General features: G+C 43.7%; 1 protein-coding gene across 1 annotated transcript in view; it reads left to right on the top strand.

Annotated features, from left to right (window-relative positions):
* The window catches only part of UBAC1 (UBA domain containing 1), a 188,447-nt gene extending 178,876 nt beyond the window's left edge, over positions 1–9,571 (top strand). The window contains exon 10 of the mRNA XM_078641884.1: positions 3,867–9,571. Coding sequence (XP_078498010.1) covers positions 3,867–3,982 — 116 coding nt within the window. The 3' untranslated portion in view covers positions 3,983–9,571. The remainder of the gene's footprint in view (positions 1–3,866) is intronic.
* Positions 9,572–18,994: the final 9,423 nt, after the last annotated feature.

Genomic DNA, 18,994 nt, shown 5'->3' with positions numbered 1-18,994 from the left:
AGTAAAACCAGAAACCAGTCTGCATATGTGAAGATAATGTCGCCTTTCTTAACCCTACTGACTAGTGTCACACTGGGCTGGTCAGTGTACAGATTTTGTGCTATGTAGGGTGTGGGTTCATGGCATAGATTTAGTTCTACACTACTTAAAGGTGCTACCCGTTTTATTTCCACATTCTCAAACTTTGGCACTGATTTGCATACTCCCAGTACTATACTAAACACCTCCGCTTGCTTTCGGTCGACCTTAAAGTTGCATTCAACTTTCTAAGTAAGAAAGAAGGTGTATAAGACAAAGGAGATGGTGTGTAGATATGGAGGTGGTAAATCGCACAAACAGTAGACGGAGCCATTAACATGCCAAGATACTTGAATGTAGTTGAGCCAATGTGTTGGGTCTTGGTATGTATGTAATGATGTATGTATATGGTACTTGTGTGGCAGAAAACTGACTAAAAGACATCAGTCCTTCCATGCGTGAAGAGACAATTGGAAGATGGATTATAACTTTAGAATCATGTGAGATTTGAGTCTAAACCGTGCCTCTGCAGGCATTAACACAATGACTATTTGAACGCCTAATTCCACAGCCACCTGGTAGTTTGTGCAGAAACATTGCTGTCATTACTCGACCAGGTGGTCACTCACTAGCAGGAAGTTCTGTGATCCCAAAAGGAGCTGCACTCTGCCTGCCAAGCAGAGACCATGATGCATAGGAAAGAGCCAAACAATTAGGAGTGAGAAGGGAGATGCATCAGAAGGGTCACTCTGACAAGCTACTCAATAGCCTATGGTTTGATTCTAGCTACTATTTATACAGCATTTTCAAAAGGGCGCTCATTGTTGAACATTTGTTGATGGCCTCCTATCACCTCCAGAGTGAGATTTGTAGCTGAAAATGTGATGTATTGGTGCCTGATTGAGAGTTTGTACATGGGTTACTCCTTCAGAAACACGACAGATCACCTGCCTGCCTCATTACATCTGCATTCTATCCTATCACATTTGTAATAATGTCGATGGGATGTCTGTCATGTTTGTGATGGAGTAACTCGTCTGCCTAACTAAAATTCAGCCCCTTGCTTTAACAATGGCTGGGAAAAACAGCCCAGATATTTTAGAGGATAAGGCTGCCATTTTGATGAGGCATATGGCGTAGACCAAGGCAATCCAGGCACCTGAAAAGGAGTCTGCGTCCTTCGATGTTAGGTATACCTCAAGATCTCTTAGTTGGAATTGAGTGTAAAAATTTAATGTTATGGCTTTTTCTCCATGACACCCATTAGCTCTTCCCCACCACTGCCCCACCCTTGACCATCATCAACACCAAACAGCCAATAGTGTGAGGTGAGAGTGTAATACTCCTGTGCGGAACAGCCAAAGGCCCTTTGATGTATGTTAAAACATTGGTAACCATAGGTAATGCAGACAGTTGTGCTCTCAAGCCAGATGCAAGATGGGGTTGCCTCTCCCTGAAAACACATACTGCCATCTTTAACCCTTCCTGGCAAGAGTCTGGTCACTTCCTTGGCTCTCTTTGCATCTCCTCTTCTCTGTATATCTTTGCTACGGTTCATGATGCAGGGCCTCGTCTGTATCAAATGGATCTTGTTCCTTACCTTTTCCTATTTTCGTTAAATTTTGATTTGTCTACATATGATTAGAGCAGTCTTCCAACCATGTTTCAGCACCTGTCCCCTGCTGATAGTTACTATGTATGCTTGTTTCTCATACTGTGGTTTTGTAAACATAACAAAGGTAGAAAAAAAAATCTGCTTACGTCTTTGTGGAACTCTTTCCAAAAATGGTAACACTCTCATTCCTAAATTGTGCCATTGGCGGGATGTTTGCTTTTTTAGAGTGTGAATTGGGATCAATCCGAATGAAGGAAAGAGAGCCTTGCTGGTGTATGCAGTTGTCCCTTTAAAATGTCAGGAGGATATTTGGCTGTCGCCGGTCAGCCTTTGTAAGGCTGGCTGGGTTTAATAGGCTGAAAGCCGCTGACTAAGGACTTTAGCAGTGGCCACGGCTGAAATATTTAGCATGAAAACTGGCTCTGCCCTCCTTGGAACATTGCCCAGACGAGAGGCTCTGACTTTCGATGTAATTGTGTCTGTGACCCCTCAGAGCACATACTGCTTCATTGCAGAGTACAACTCTGATACATGACATATATTTTCATTATCAAGGCTTCAGGACGGCTCTAGGAAAAGAGTTGCTTGTTTCCATTCACTAATAGCGCTGCGCCCAGAGCAGACAGTGTGAGGCTAAGAGGCAGTGTCATGCTGGCAAACTCTGATAGTAAAAAAAAACCTTTGAAAGGGAGTGGGGCACTGAAGTTAGAAGTAGCAGCTGTGCACTCCTAGCTGGAGATTGCCATTCCATGACTCCTACTGTCTCTTTCATTGCCCTTTTCATGGCTCTTTGTGCTTGTATATAGATTTGTAATGGTCAGGTAACCTGCATATTAATGCAGCTGTAATCTGTAAATGAGGGCAATTTTCCATCCAAAGGTTATTCCTTCCCCAGTGACTAGCTCCTTGAGCTGTACCTCTTGGGACTGCTGAAATGTGTATCCGAATTAACCGCTTCCTCCTCATTGCACCCCCAGCTCGCGGATAGCTGAAACAAGAGTCTCCCTCTCTTGAGATGTGGCCAAGAACACCCTTGGCTGATATTTCGATCTCTAATGCTTGACACTGTAGCAATAGTCTGTGTTCTGTATAATGTTTTTTGTACTGAGAGCTAGCCGAGGTACTGAAATTATCCCGCATTAATGAAAACCATATTCTAATGTGTCTGCCATAAATTATTCCTTCTGTTGTATGATGCCCCTAGACCCTGTCGACTCTTTACACACTGAGGCGCATTTCTGCCATTGCCCAAATACTTCAAGTATTTCTTACTACAATAGCCATACTTAAGCTACTCCTTGATCATGGATTGCGTGGGCTATGGTTACAAGTCTTGCCTAGTTCTTCCAAACGAGAGAAAAGCAGGTTCTCCAACTTCTGACCATGAAGATAGGAGCCTTGGTCCCTCCCATGAGTAGCAATAGAAGGAGCCTTGGTTTTGTCTTGGGGGTGGGGGGGGGGGGGGGGGTGGGGGGGGGGACTGCCCCATCTTTTGTAATTTAGGTTTTGGGCCTTCCAATGGAAAGCTATCCTGATGCAAAAACGTCTTCCTCTGTCCCTAGTTCCCAATGTGCCCTTGCATACATCTGTAAGCTGAGGTCACATGTTGAGTGCAGATTCTTGACACACAGAAACTATTCTAATTATAGTTAACACGCACTCCTTCAGGACCAAACCATAGTGATTGTGCATGAAGGGTATGTATTCTGAAGGCCCTGCAAGCAAGTAGGCTCACCTTCGGCTTAATAACATGGTTGCTACTTTATATGGTGGACTGGTGAGTAATCTTTATGTTTAAATGGACAAGTAGTAAAGTCTGATATTTAAGAAAGTTCATCTTAACATTTCTGTTGTCATACTCTTTGCTTCCATTCTTCTTTCTCTCCTACACTTGGAAGGTCCTTCCCTGCTAATAATAAATCATTTGCTGATTAAAAGGGAAGGCGGCCCTACTTGTAGAAGGGAAATGTCATCCATGTTAACACAGGCACTGTGTCTAGTCGCATGCTTTTTTGTGACACCTTGATGCAGTCTGGATATTGTAGTCTTGGTTTGATGCCATTTGCCATAATTCAACTAATGCACCTGATAGAAGTTATATGTTGGTGAGAGAACCTAGACTGGAAACCGTGTCTATGATGACAAGGGGCAAGGTGGTCACGTAAAGGGGCTGAAGGCTTAATAGTACTGTAATGATTTAGAAGAATAACTTATTGTTTCTGCCTCTTAACAGCATTTGAAGATATGCTTGAAAATCCCTTGAACAGCACTCAGTGGATGAACGACCCGGAAACAGGCCCAGTGATGCTTCAGATTTCTAGAATCTTCCAGACTCTTAATCGCACGTAGTGGATGGGTTTCCAACCCTCTTCTGCTTCACGTCACTGCTTCCTGCCGATCCCTCACCACGCCACTCCTTTCCAGTTTTTTCAAGTTTTTTAACAAAGTGAAAATCATTGGTTTTGGGGAGGTTTTGCAGGAGATTGATGGCTTTTGAGGAGTGAACAGTGGCTTACTCTGCTGTACCACGTTGGAGAATGTATGTGTGTGTATTTATGGCCAACCTGAAGTTATTTGCCTTGTGGATCTAGTGATAGTGAAAGTGGTTTGAAGAATTTTATTTTGCTTTAAGGTGTTAGATTGAGAAAATGATATATTTAAGAATAGAACAATTTTGAGAAACAACAAAGCATTGGCCTGAAACTTTTTTTTAAAACAACTTGGAGGGAGAAATTCGATGTTATCTGGATATACTACAAGCCAACGCTGCTTTTTCAAGTCCCAGGTACTTTACCGCCATGGCTGCCCTTTGAGATGGCCTTTAACTATGAACAATATCTGTTTTAGCCTTGTACATTTCATGGTGTTCCCAACTGGGTTTTATAATAAGTTTTTCACATGTATGTATGTATGTTACAAAAGTATTACCAAAAAGAACAACTTCAAAAATGTAGTCAAATTTGGTAGTTCAAACCATATCACAATCCCAGTTTTCTTGGTTACGACATATGTGAAAGTGACTTTTTTACTGACCGACTCCAAATTGTGTCGGTATAACTGATCTCTTCAGAATATAGTGAACAAAGATCACATCAATATGTGTTGAACAGAAGTGCAACCTTAACAGCGAAACTTTGGATGGTGATATTTTAGGAATAATTTGTGGTAGAGGTGAATGCAATTGAAAATCCAAAAGTTGGGCATCATTTATACCCGATAAAGAGTGAATTAGCAGTGTTGGAAGTAAAATCGGGCTTTGCGTTTGACTGCTGAAATAACTTTTAAAGATTTTCTTACTTTTATAGAATTTCTGTTCCACAAGACTTCCTCAAACAATGGTCATCACGTCAATGCATAGACTGAATGTTCGACATCATTGTTCTTGAGGCGTTTTTACCTTGAAGGTTTTTACTTTGAAATTCTAGGCAACCCATGTAATTTTTACTTTATTATTCTTCACATTTCCCAGTGATTAGGACTCGGTTCCAAAAACATTATTAATCTATGTACACATTTTTCAAATCGGCAAGCTGGGGAGCTTGGTTTGTGTGCAGCAATTGTGGCTTCTGGCCACACCCCCATGCATGATCTATTCCTATTTCTAATCGGTGGTAGAGCAGTCCTTTTTGTCACCTGCCTACTTCAGCTTTTTCTCAGGAAATATTTTGGCCTTGAGATTTTATTTAGTTATGGTGTGGTTTGTTTCTAATGTCTACTACTCGCTCATTCATCAAGCTGTACAAAGGTTGTGAACAATTTCATTGCATTTCCCCTTCTATTTATCTCGATTTGTCTAGTCATTTATCTTTTGCACCCATCTTTTGCACCCGACATTGTTCTGGCTTGATGTGCAATACACAGTAACGTTGCTGATGGTATGCAAGAGTCCTCAGTTTAAGTAACGTATTTTGCTTTCCAGTGCCAGAGTTTATCTACTTGTGAGGCCATACATTTTGGAAAGTAATAATATGAGCATCAGTTGGTGTTTCTAAGGACCAGGTCTATAGCTTTGGCCTTCTTTTTTGTCCTCCAACGGTGTAAGGGACCTTTCCTTAGCTAAAAGACCTACTACATGTACATAGTAAGCATACTCTCAAGTGCGTATAACTGTTGAATCAAGGATGGTTTCCCAAATAAGACTTTATATGGCTGCCCCAGCCAGTGTTCGCCAGACTCTAGTACCAACGAGCAGTATAGTTAATCCTTTAGTATATGCAGGTTGAACTGGATTAAGCCAATTGTTCATACAGTATGCTTCTAATAAATCCGTGTACCAGTATGTTGGAGTTGAAACTTTTATCTCCATAACTTCCTTGGTACTTTTTTTGTATGGAGCACTTCCTCCTGTATGATTCCTTGATAAATCGAAGATATTCATATCAGCTAGCATGCATTTGTAATCCCATTGTCAAGCTGTTCTCCTTTGTCGCAGGTTTCTCTATGAAGTGTCATCCAGATGGCTGAGGATTCGTACATTTGTTTGTAAGACAAGATGCTTCTTTCCAGCTGCTTCTCTTCATCTTCTTCCATCTTGATGCATTTAATACTTCTCATATTTGCAGAAGATCTTTGGCTATAGAGGAGTTGCGTCAAGAAACGTCAGTGTTTGTATACTGCGCAGGGGACTTTATAGATCCATCTACCTCACATTCCTAATTGGCAAGAGATGCTCATTCATTTAGATCTGTTAGTGACTCACATCTTTTACTCTTGGTACTGTTTTCTGACTATCCTCTGTCTATTCTCCTAAGGTTTGACTATTCGGATGAGCCTCCAATGTTCTTTCAAGGGCATTTGTGATATTGCGACTTACACTACCTTAATCAACTCCAAGGTCTCTTGTGTTGGGCTAAACCACTCATTGCATTCCCACCTTGATCACATCCTATCTTGATACTTTTTCAAAAAGGTTTGGAATTTGGCAGTTCAAATATTGCTGGTCCTATGATGAATCCACCCACTTCAACATCCTGTGACTGCTTCATCCCAGTTCTTTCCTGCAGCACATGGCAGTCATCTTAAATCATCGGTGATTATGCTGTGTACATATGTCTGAATACGGCCCATTAGCCCTATGCTGATGAATACTAATTGCCTTCCACAACCTTCATTCGGTGACTGCCTATAAGTCTTAACATTACAGCACGTTCTTTGTCTTCTGCAAGAAGAAACTCCTTCCTCAGGTAATATCAAATATTGATCTTTGGTGATTTTGTAATGCAGTTTCAAGTTGCTTCTATTTCTATATCAGTGGAACAAAGATAAAGGTCTCCTACCCTTATCTTTGGAGATCAGGTGAGAAATGGTTATCCTCCGGCCAATAGTGACAGAATCTTTCATATCTTGAGGTATGAGTCAGAGTTTTCTTCACTTGTATGGAGGCAAATTCACAGTATTAGGGATAAAATACTTTATTTGGATTTCTTCCATGTGACCTTTTTCTGCAAGTTATAATGAGCGCAAACAAACCATGTAATCTCTTGTTAGCAAATATTCTGGACTGCCGGTGAAGCCAGAACATTTTTCTCATGACCTCAAACACAAACTTGACCAGAACTCCACAAGGACATTTATTTCTCATAAGATGGTTGTCATACTGTCAACTCTACTGTTCATCACGTTTTTGTCCTACACCAGCACATTATGATAGTTGCTCATTTCCTTAAAACATACATTGGGATGTAACCTGCATATGAGCCCTACCAAGTAATCTCCGCTCAGTGCTGCCTCATTTCCAAATAGTCCTCCAAGTCTGTTACATTTTCCTGACTCTAATATTTGCATGGTCTCCTGATGAGCCATTTCCGGCATTAGACCATGTAATGATTCCTGTAATTCTGGTTATGATTTACTGTGATCACGAATGAAGAGTTTCATCACTGGATCACTGGAAAGTCTTTCTTATTAACAACAAATCCCAGTTCGCTCCATTTCGTTTTGCAAATGCCGAGAAGGGACAGGAGGACATTAGCCATGTTTTCTAGTCATCTAAATAAACCAGTGCTGCCTTGTCTGAACCAAGTACTCGAAACGAGAAAATTAACAATGTGGCTGCATGCCTCTTACTTGATCTGAATTTCTTTGCACCATTCCATAGTAGAAATTTAGTGATTACGAGTCCTCTCATAAGTGGAACTCCTCTCTGTTAATCATAGACCTGGCTGGGAGATCAGTTCTGATTCATCAATCTTCTTTTATGATGAGCAGCTGACAGTTTTTCCAGAACTGGCTACAGTCTTTAAAGTTAGCAGTTTGGGTCCTCAGACATCAGCTAAAAATGTTTTGTACTTCTATTTGGAGTAACTGTCCCTGCGTTTTTACCTTTCGCAACTTCGTCTCTCACCGATTTTTAGTTTAATTCGCCATTTAAATAGATTTTTTAAACTGTATTTGACTACCCTTGGGGTGCACAAAGAAACCAACTCTTTCTCGGACACCTCTTTGTTCATAGAGGCACAGGCTTTTTTGTAAGGAACCTCACCCAAAGTGAAACCTTCCCTCAAGGCGTTTCAGTTAGAGAAGTTTTCTCTTGATCCTCTGACCTAAAAAATCTTGCATCATCATCACTCATTTTGTATCTATTTGAATTTTATTTCAACAAAGATTTTGTTCTTGTGGTCGCGTATGTTCTCCACTAGATGGATATAAGGAAATCTAAAGTGACTTGCACAGTCTGTATGAAGCTGTTGGGCTAACGTACAGTTCAAACATGGCAGCCCTCCACCACATAAACCGGTTTCATAAAACTAATTTCTGTTACATTTTGCATCTATTGAGGAGTGTGGGGTGCTTCTACCATTGGTAAGAATGTTTTTTAAATGCAAAATATGCCCACTAGTAAAATATGTAGAATGGCAACGTGGATCCAATTTCTCATAAGCTTTACTAAAAATAGCACTCAATGTTCAACATATTTTTTAATGGGTTTGTTGTATCCTGGCTAAGGTCTGCTTCGTCACCAGTTCCACATTGCCTTTTTGTTTGATAGTACAGTCTTTAAAAAATGTCACATACTTGAATAGGATAAGTAAAGGAGAGGTTTGCTGTAGTTAAGCTTGTACCGCCAAGGCACCTTCATATCTCCATTCTTTTCATTCACTAACCATTGTCCTTGTTGATTTTGTTTTCATCTACTCTTTAAAATGTGATGGTTGAGACTGTTAATGTGAATGAACGTCCAGACTGTGATACAATTCTCCCTTTAGTAACCAGATTGTAGGCAAGTTCTACAGTTTGCATCCGGGTAACCCTGCTTACAGGCGGGAGTGTTGATGTACTCTTCTACCATGAACGAGGCGGAAAGCACCAGTTTTAAATCAGGATTTCTTTCTAACGGAAATGTTGTACGTAGATGTGGCCAAGGTTCTACATTGTTCATAAAAACCTCTGAACCAAAACTCAGAAGAAAACAGCCATAACCCAGCACCTTCGAAATCTGCATGGTACTCTCTTCATACGTCTGCTGGTTGAATTGTGCCAAAGTAGCCGACTCGGAGGCTTCCCTGGTAGCGGACATGGCATCTACAGCAGACATACATGGAAGCAGTAGAGGAAGGGTCGCAGAGATTAATTCTAAATTTGTTTCAGTTAAGTCTATAGCTCCAACTATCGAGTAGATTCATGTTTTGAGAGCACAGTTTGTCTACAGATTGCAGTTAATGCTAGTTGCTTCTGTACATTCACTCACGCTGCATCTAGCCAATGTTTACAAGCGGTCACTCACCGCTAGGAAAAGGGTAAGATATAAACTCTGCATCTCTCCTCTCGACAGTGTTATTTTGTTTTCTCACACTGAAGAAATTACTCTTTGACACTACGTTTCTTCCTCAGTCCCACGTTAAACAGCACTTTAAAACAGTACAAATAAATCCAAATTGTTCAATTATTATCTTTTAATTTAAACAGAAAAATGTCTATCAATAAATTGTATTACATTTTTTTCTTGGTGTGTTTTCTGTAATGGTGCTGACTATTTTGGAAATTTTGAGCAGTTGTATCGTAGCATTTGTATAGCATTTCACACTCTTGATGTAGTTACGGGTTCTTGGATGTCCTTACTGAGTACTTGCTTGGAAAGAGGGTGGGTGGTTCATTGACCTGTATGGGACCTCTTGTATAAAGTGTGTGGTGTTTGGAGACTTGCTTTAACCACAATATAAGAATGTCACTGCACATAAGCATGAAGTGTTGCAGTGAGTGTCACAAAGGTATGTCAATAGATACCATCTGTTGGAGTGGTAATATTCAGAAATAGTCCAATCCCGTGAGCGCTACTAAACAACAAGTGGATACCAAATGGAGGCATTAAGGACTGACCATAGACCTAACCTGGATACACTATTGCAACCAATGGACACCAAATGGAGGTGCATGGGAGTGACTGAAGCCTGCTCCTTGTCGCGCTGAGAAGCAACCAGCTGAAATACTATATAGAGTCATACGGGTTTACAGACCGTCCTTCAGCATGTTAGAGGTGAGGTCGAGAGTGCCATATGTGTCCCACACGAGTGGCTGAAGTCCAGTCCCTAGAAGCACTGTTAAACAGCCACTGACTTTATTATATGGAGTCCTCTACGAGCGAAAGCAGACCAATTCTTTTAACACTATTTAAACAACCAGAGACTATACCAAATGGAATCACCCAGGAAGTAACCTGGGAGTATGTTCTGGAGTCCTCTCTGGACCAAAAGAATCCCAGCCACTGGTAGCCGTGTTACTTACCCTGGGTGTAAGATAGAGTAAGTGATAAGCCAATTATCTGATAGCTGTGTTAAGCGCCCAGTGAGAATTACTTTATGGGTTCACCCAGGGCAGTGGCATGCCAGTCCCTGGAAGCGCTGTTACGGAACCAATGGATATAGCACCAGGGTGAGTGGCACAAGCCGACTACTTGGAGGGACGGCTAAGAAACCCTGTAAATGTATTATATCTAGTAAATCAGTGAGTGGGAAAAGTCCAATCACTGAAAGCACTGTTAAACAACCAGTGATAATTACCAAATGGACTCCCCTTGGAGCCAGAGAGACATTGGCCAGGGGATAGTGTTGAGTAGTGAGGGAGTAGTAGTGACAACAGCCCAAACTCTGGAGGCACTCTTATGACAGGGTGTGTGCGCGTGCAGACTCCTACCCAGAAAGAGGCCCAACCCCCTGAATGCAGGTAATAAGCTACCAGGATGAGACATAAGTTCTTATGGGGGCAAAATGCTGCAGTGCATCGATTATCGACTCTCCTGTATGGGTCTACCTAGGTGCTTCCAAAGGATGATAGTCTGCATCAATCTCCGAACCTATGCGGTGACATGAGTATTAGAGGCTGAAAAAGTGGAGAAAGTCAGGATAGGAGTGTGCAATAGCCTGGGTTCTGGTTACTGGCCCAAACAGGAAACACACCCTTTACCTGCATGCCCAATCTAGACGTCATGAGAGGAGGTATGAGTCACTCAACGGGTTGCAAGACTCTCACTGGTCAGAGCGTGAATAAATGGGCATTTGTGAAGCGCACTTAAACTCCAAGGAGTGTCCTGGCGCTCTGCACCTCTGCCCACAACTAGAAGGCCTAATCAATTTAGGCTTGGTTAAACAACCAAGTCTTCAATCTCTACTTGAATTGAGACATATCGGTAATGCTACGAATCTCAGAGGTAAGTTTGTTTGGTGAGAGTTCAAGACCCATTGGGGTGTCCTCGTCAGCCAGAAGAAAGGAGGAATAATGAAAAGAAGTCCTGGCCAGTTATCCTGTCACGTAAAGTAAATACTTTTTCACGAACAGCCATAACTAACAAATCACCAGCACGGGTAAATAGGAGCAGGAGAAACTGTAGATCAGCGAATTGCTTCTGGGTGCAGGGAACCAAAAATCACAGTCGCTAGGTAGACCTTCTCTGGTTGGGTCACCACTCAAGGTTCAGGGTGCTTCCACCTTCACCAAGCATATCACTTTCGGGATGGTGGTACCTCTGTAACGGTGTGGGGGTGGATTATATTATGGAACACTTTTTACATTGACTAAATGAAATGGAAGTCACTTCTGCAAATCTTCTACTAACCCATAATTTTTAAGTTTATAATACATTTTTACAGCACTTTTTAAAACTGATGTTTCGACTGTGTCAATAATAGTGCTATGATCTTTTATTGTCCCGTTAGTTGTTTGCCATCATTAAAACTTTATCCATTGTTCTTTGAAATTATCGCTCTTCTTAACATTATAATATTTTCTGAATTTCATAAACCACACCCAAAAACCTGGAATAGAACTCTTCTTCAATGACACATGGGGAGACACCCTGACCTCAGCCTACATTTTCTTTTACTTTTCTAGGCGGTCTTTTTTTTCTTTTCTTTAAATGATCAACTTTATTTAATTTTTAAATTAAAATACAGCAAGTATCATCCATACATTAAGAGAATTACAAAGTAAAGAGAAGAAGTATGTCTGTGCAGATCCACAGCTACAGGTACAACAGTCTACAGATCACTTCTCCCACTCATGATGGAAGACTGATATGCCCACCACTACCCCCACACTTTCTCATGTTTATCTACGGGCCTCACAATGGATTTTACTTGCTGTGCTCACCAGTCAACGTCCGCGCACCATGTTGATAACGGGGAGGGAGGAGGTCTTGGTTGCTTCCAGAAACTGGTGTGTCTCGCCTGGCTACTAAACAGGCCATTCCCAGGAAGAGTCTCCCAGCAAGAGGACCACCCAACTCCTCCATCAGTCCCAGTAAGGTTATCTTGAGGGTAAACTCAATGGGGCGTCCCAGGACCTCCAGCACCACCCAAGTCCTTAAGGGTCTCAGCCTGGGCTATATGAAATAAGTCAGCAGCGGGTAATCTACAGCGTGCCCACGTGGGATGGGTGTCGGGGAACATCTGCTGCATGCGGGAAGAGGACAGATAATGGAGAGAGTTAACCTAGATCATGTGCAGCCGCTCAGATATTGCCAGTTCCCTGGGGGCCACCATGCTTCCCTCCAGTCGGTGTCATCAAAGTCACCCACCCATTCAGTCCATCTGTCAGAGGGAGTCGAGGCCATCTGAAGCGTGAATAATCAATGAGCGATAGATCTGGGTTATTGCTCCTTGCCCCAGCCGTCTCATTTTTGCCTCGAGGGGGCTACATTCTGGTAGTTAAATGTCACGGATTAGGTGTGCCCCCTGAGCATGTTGCACTTGGAGAAATCAGAAAGATTGCGTATTTACTAGGGAATAATGTTCTTTCAATTACTGGAAGAACATGAGATCGCCATTTTTGAGGGGGTCTCCCAGGTATGTGATGCCTATGCGGTCCCACTGTTGGAGCCCCTCCAGGGCAGAAAAGTGTTGCAGTCACGTGCCCCCCCCCCATAAGGGGTTATGTACCGTTAGTCTGTGGTCCCAGCGGATCAGGCGCAGGGATGCCTTCCAGCACTGTATCGCCACTTGGCTGCACAAAGTTGACGCCTGAGGCACTCAAAATGACATTCCGCTGGTAGACCAAGTCATCTCATCCTCAAGTAAACCACTTGTTGATGGGGACCAGGTGTGCAGTCAGATAGCAAGCATAGATTTCTGAAATACCTAAATCCCCATCAAAGGGCGATTTCCATGCCAAAGTGAAAGCCACTCTGTGGCGGTCTCCAGCCCAGAAAAAGGAGGTTAATTTGGAGGTCAGGGATCCGAACCATTGTTGCAGAATGTAATATGGAAGTTCGTTGGTACGTACAGATATCGGGGGAGACAGCATCTTGAAGATTGCAATATGCCCCATAGGATTGAGCGGCAGTTACTTCCAGCAGATGAGACCCCCGATCAAGGGCCAAGCTCAGGCCCTGGAAGTTGAGTTCCCAGGCCAAGTCAGGGAGGTGGGATATATGTATCCCCAAATCTTTAAACGTGTGACGTCGCAGGGCAATGTCCAGGCGTCAGCAACGACCCTCTCCGTCACCCCTCACCTCTACAAGGATGGATTTACTAGCTTTGACACAGAGGCTTCCCTCTAAAGACAAAGATCTCCAGGCATTGAGTACCCAAGGCCGGAGGGTGGGGAGGGTCTCTAAGGAACAGTAGAATGTCATCAGCATAGAGTGCCATTCAGTCTTCTATCCCTGCTCCCCATCTCCACCCCTGTGTCCGTGTGTGGAATGAGACGAGCCAATGGCTCCATGGCCAGAGCGAATAACAGTGGTAAGTAGCTGAACCATTCTCTGAAAGTGCAATCCTAAACCTGCCCTCATCAGGACCACCTCCAGGAATTCTAATGAGACCGTGTCAGTTCAGTTACAGGTACTCCTACCCTGCATGAATCTGTACTGGTCTGGGTGAATAAGGTAGGTTAGGGTACAGGTCAAGAGAGCCGCCAAAATATTGGCGAAAATCTTAATGTCCACGTTAATTATTGAGATCAGCTGGTATGAGTCCCAGTGGTCTGGGGGCATGCCCTCTTTAGGGATAACCACAATAGTAGCGCAGTAAGGAACGGCTGGAAACTATACCTTTTGTATTGCATCTGCATAGAAGTTCAGTAAATGGGGCATGATGAGGAAGCAAAATCTCTTACAGTATTCAATGGGTTACCCACCGGGTCCAGAGGTCATCCCTGACAGGAGTGAGGAGATAACTGAATCCATCTCTTCCTCTGTCAAAGACCGGTTTAGGTCTTGAGCTAGGCACCTACGCGATTGAGGGCAGTGTGATATAACTGAGAATAGGAAATTCTTTCCTGAGGAGGCACATAGATATATTGATAGAATGCTGAGTGTGCCTGGGCAGTCTCTGGTAACTCCTCTCAGAGGTCACCTGCCGGGTCACTGATCGCAGGTACCACTCTAGTAGACACATCCCGGGTTGCCAGCCAGTATAGTGCACTGACGTCAGCCGGCAGCTGATTTTGGAGGCTTTAAAACTCCTGCTTCTTTCACCGCGCAGCGGACGCGTGATTGCAAGCAGCAGTAGCTCTAGCTGTGTTAATCTTTTAAATAAACGTATTTCTGGGGCGAATTACTTTAACTTTTGTGCACACTTCCTTACCTGTTCTCTTCTGCCGCTTGCTCCCCGGTCCACATCGGGTTCGCCCGATTGTTGTGGAGGGAGCAGCGGTCTTCCATCTTCCCGGGCAGAGACAGGGGGAGGCGGAGCACTGACGTCAGCAGGCAGCTGATTTTGGAGGCTTTAAAACTCGTGCCTCTTGCTCTGCGCAGCGGACGCGCCAAAGGCAAGCCCGTCTGCGCCTTACGGGGCCAGGGGCCACAACCCCTGCCCCTTCTTCTATAGCGGTAAATAAATATTCCCCCAGTTACCTTAATAGCTTGTACAATAGACCTGAGGCAAATTGTATTCCTTTTAAGCTCAACACCCCCTTTTTATCATGCCCATGTTGTAATTTCACCTGTACGTCTTCACATAAGACATCACAGGTGCAAAATAATACTACCCAGCTGAACTATATCACTCCATCATTAGCTGGGAGATGCACTACTAAAACTCAACCTAAAGAGTTCTTATTTTTCAACCTTAATTGTAGATCCCTTGCTAAACATTTTTGACCTTCTCGATAACTCACAACCTCAGCCAGATGCAAATTTCCTTACGGAAACAAGGCTTCATGAAAGCTCTGGTCAACCTACACAATGATCAGGAAGGACCGAGAAGATAAAATCGGGGGCGGTATTGCAATTATTTAAAAAAAAGATTATTCATGCAAATGGGAAACACCATCTTGTGAAGGTTGTGAAGCTGGTTTTTTAGACTCCTCCTCACTCCCCAGTTCACGCTGACCGGCTTTCTGGTCTATCGTCCCCCTGGTGCAGCAGGTCCATGGGCTGCAAGTTTTCCAGACATTATTGCCCCTTTCCTACTCAAGGCAGCCAATTCCACCATCGTAGGCGACCTCAATATCCATTTTGACGACCCTACTTGTAAGATTGGCTCTAGCTTGATTGCCGATCTCGAGGCCATGAATATACCGCTTTGCAATTCAGGCCCTACTCATAGCAGGGGGTCACTTGTTAGACCCCATTTTTCTAACACCCAATATTTCAAGCCAAAAAGCCCTGCCCCAACTTTGGTCTGACCGTTTTTTGGTAAATTTGGAGCTGGACTCACGGACAAACAGCCTGGCCACCTCATTACCTAAAGTTAGGAATAGAAATTGGAAGAACCTAGATATTGACGCCTTAAACTAACTTCTTGCGAGCAATATTCCTGATATTTCCTCCATCCAGATCTCGGATGCAGTGGCCATTCACACTTGGATTACGGAATCTGTGAACACCTGCCTCCCTACTTCCTTTAAGAAACTAAATAATCATCGTCCTCCTGCCCCATGGTTCACCGAAAAATTGAAAATCGAAAAAACCAAATGTAAGGCTTTGGAAAGATGCTGGAGGAAGGATTGTACCCAAGAATCCAAACACTGCTATAAAACTGCCAAGAGAGCGTATCATTCTCTATGTAAAGCAGCGCGTGCCGATTATGTGAATAGAACTATTACATCTGGGCACAATAATGCAAAAGTCCTATTCAAATTGGATGGGGATCTCTCAGGAGCAAATTGCCAACCTTTGCCTCCCACACTTGATGAAGCACACTGCGAAGTTGTGGCGAAGTTCTTTATCGAAAAAGTCGAAAAGATCTATGAAGAACTGGAGACGTTAAATATTAATAAGGAACAGCACACAATGGATCCATCTCCCTCCCAGTCTTGCCGGTAACAACCCAGTTGGGCCCCCGGACTCGGCTGCTAATGTGGAAATAACAAATTGGCAACCCTTAGACTCTCTGTCCTTTAATGCTATTTTAAATAGTCAAGTCTGTCTCCCCTAACGACCCTCCCCCAGTTAATATTTTTCAAAAACGAAATTCCTCTGCATTAAAGATTGTTATGCAACTACTTAATGCTTCGCTGAGGGAAGCCATTTTACCATCAGAATGGAAACATGCAATGGTTCTCCCGCTCTTGAAGAAACCAAATGCGGATCCAGCTGTGTCCTCAAACTTCCTTCCAATTTCCTTACTTCCTGTTTTTTTCTAAGATCCTGGAAAAACACGTGAACCAACAGCTTACACTGTTTGTGGAAGTTAATAACATTCTACACGGATCCCAATCAACATTCAGAGCCGGATATTCCACAGAATCTACTCTCTTAGGAGTTAGAGAAACAATACGCCAGCGTCTGGATAAAGGGGAAATGGTTGCACTTATCTTATTAAATCTAAGTGCCGCCTTTGATACGGTGTCTCATTGTACCCTTTTAAAAGCGCTCCAGTCCCTGGGAATTGTTGGTCCGGCTCTGGAATGGATCAAAAACTTTCTGACTGACAGGACGTTGCAGGTCTTCTCCCCATCAGTGTGCTCCAAGTCCTATGCATCTCCTTATGGAGTACCACAGAGCTCGATACTTAGCCCTATGGTCTTTAATCTTTGTCAGCCCTTTAGCCACCAGAAGAGGCTGAGATGTCAATCTTCTCTTATGCAGATGACACCCAGCTTCTTTTTTCACCATCTGCCAATAAAAACTCCAGAGTTTCATCCCTTCAGGAAGGGCTGCATAAAATCGCCAGTTGGATGAACACTAACTGGTAAAAGCTTAATGGAGGAAAGACGGAAGTTTTGATCATGGGAAAAGATAAAGATCTCCGGGGCCCGCACCATTGGCCACCAGACATGGGTGAACTTCCTAAACCTGTGCAGACTGGACGTAATTTGGGCATAGTGATTGATGATCAGCTTACTATGAAACAGCAAGTAGCTAAGGCCACATCCATTTGTTTCACTATTCTCAAATGGCTCCGCAAGATACTATGGATGCTGCCTGAACCCACTCAAAGAATAGTTATCCAGGCCTTGATTATGTCAAGGCTGGATTACGGCAACATCCTATATCTAGGAGCGAATAGGGAGTTAGTACGTAAGTTGCAGGTAGTACAGAATTCTGCGGCCAGACCACTTCGCCATGCACCCTAAACATCCCCCCATCTCAGGCACTTTGCGTGACCTTCATTGGCTTAGGAATGAGCCTCAAACGTTATTTAAGGCCTTATGTTACATGCATAAGATTAAATTAGGCACGGCACCACACTACCTTTGCGCCTTAGCCCAGACATATCCTCCCACCCGTCTTCTTCGCTTCTCATCTCAAGCTAACTTCCTAGTGCCCAGATTTAAACTTTCACGTATGGGAGGTCGCTCATTCTCGTATTTGGCTCCTATGTTGTGGAACTCTCCACCCTCCTTACTTCGTCACGAAGTGAGCCACAAAAGCTTCCCCAAAGGCCTTAAGACCTGGCTATTCAACCACTAAGTGCTGGTTTTTCAGTCTGCAATTTGTCCTGGGTGCCGGAATACCTCCGGGTAGCTAAGCGCCTTATAAATTTAATAATAATAGTAATTTACTGGACTTGTCTCCCGATTCGTAGACTCTGAGTTGAGGTTCTACAGCACTGGGAGCTTCCACAAAGAAGACCTGCCTCAGTTCAGTGTGCGTGAGTTCCAAAAGGCACTGTGTCGCCCCTGAGCTGGATTGCTGAGCCTGGCATTCCAGAGTGAGTATCTTACTTACCAGATCAGTTATCCGTTCATGCTGCTTTGACTCCGGTCTGCGGACATATCCTTTAAGCAGTCCTCTTAGTGAGGGTTTGCATACGGCCCCCTATTTGATCAGTGGGGGAGGGACCGAGGGAATCAACCGAGCGGTCCTACTGCCAGGGCGGGGGTCGATGGAGGTGTCTCTCTCTGGGTCACGCACAGCATTAAAGTCTCCTCCAACTAGTGTGGTCCCAAGGGCAATGACACCAGAAAACCTTGCAATGCCTGAAAGGTAGGTTGCAGCAACTGTGGAGGGGCATAACATGAGATGAGGCTGTACGGCTTGGAGGCCATGTGGCCCTCGATCCCAATGTACTGCCCTTGGGGATCCTCGTGCACCTTGGTCACTGTCAGAGGAGGGACTTGTGAAGGAAAAGAGTACTGTGCTTAGGGGCCCCCCTGCACCGCGGGTGCCTGTGTTACGCCACTGCGGCTCACTGAGCTAGAATCTGGAAGAAAAGTACACATTTAACAAAAAACATTCCATGTAAAACCATTGAAAGTCCCCCTACCCAACTTTCCCCACCCCACACTTCGTACATTGAAGCATTGTCTGCCTTCATGAAACAAAACCTAGTAAAGCAACAAAAATACTTGAAGCATAACTCTTGGGAAGTCCGATAGCAGTATTTACACCTCAGAGGCGGATGTTAAGCCTGGTTGTGCAGATATAGTAAAGCCATTAGGGATAGGCTGTCGCAATGGTGTGCATATTGAGCGGGCAGGTGATGTACTGATAATCTCCATCTCACAGGGTCTTCAGGTGTGGGTTATTCCAGGCTGTCTTTG

Source organism: Lissotriton helveticus, chromosome 5_1, assembly GCF_964261635.1.
Source record: "Lissotriton helveticus chromosome 5_1, aLisHel1.1, whole genome shotgun sequence".
NCBI classification, from domain to species: Eukaryota; Metazoa; Chordata; class Amphibia; order Caudata; family Salamandridae; genus Lissotriton; species Lissotriton helveticus.
Note: the sequence above shows the minus strand (reverse complement) of the source record. Positions and strands in the feature narration are given on the sequence as shown.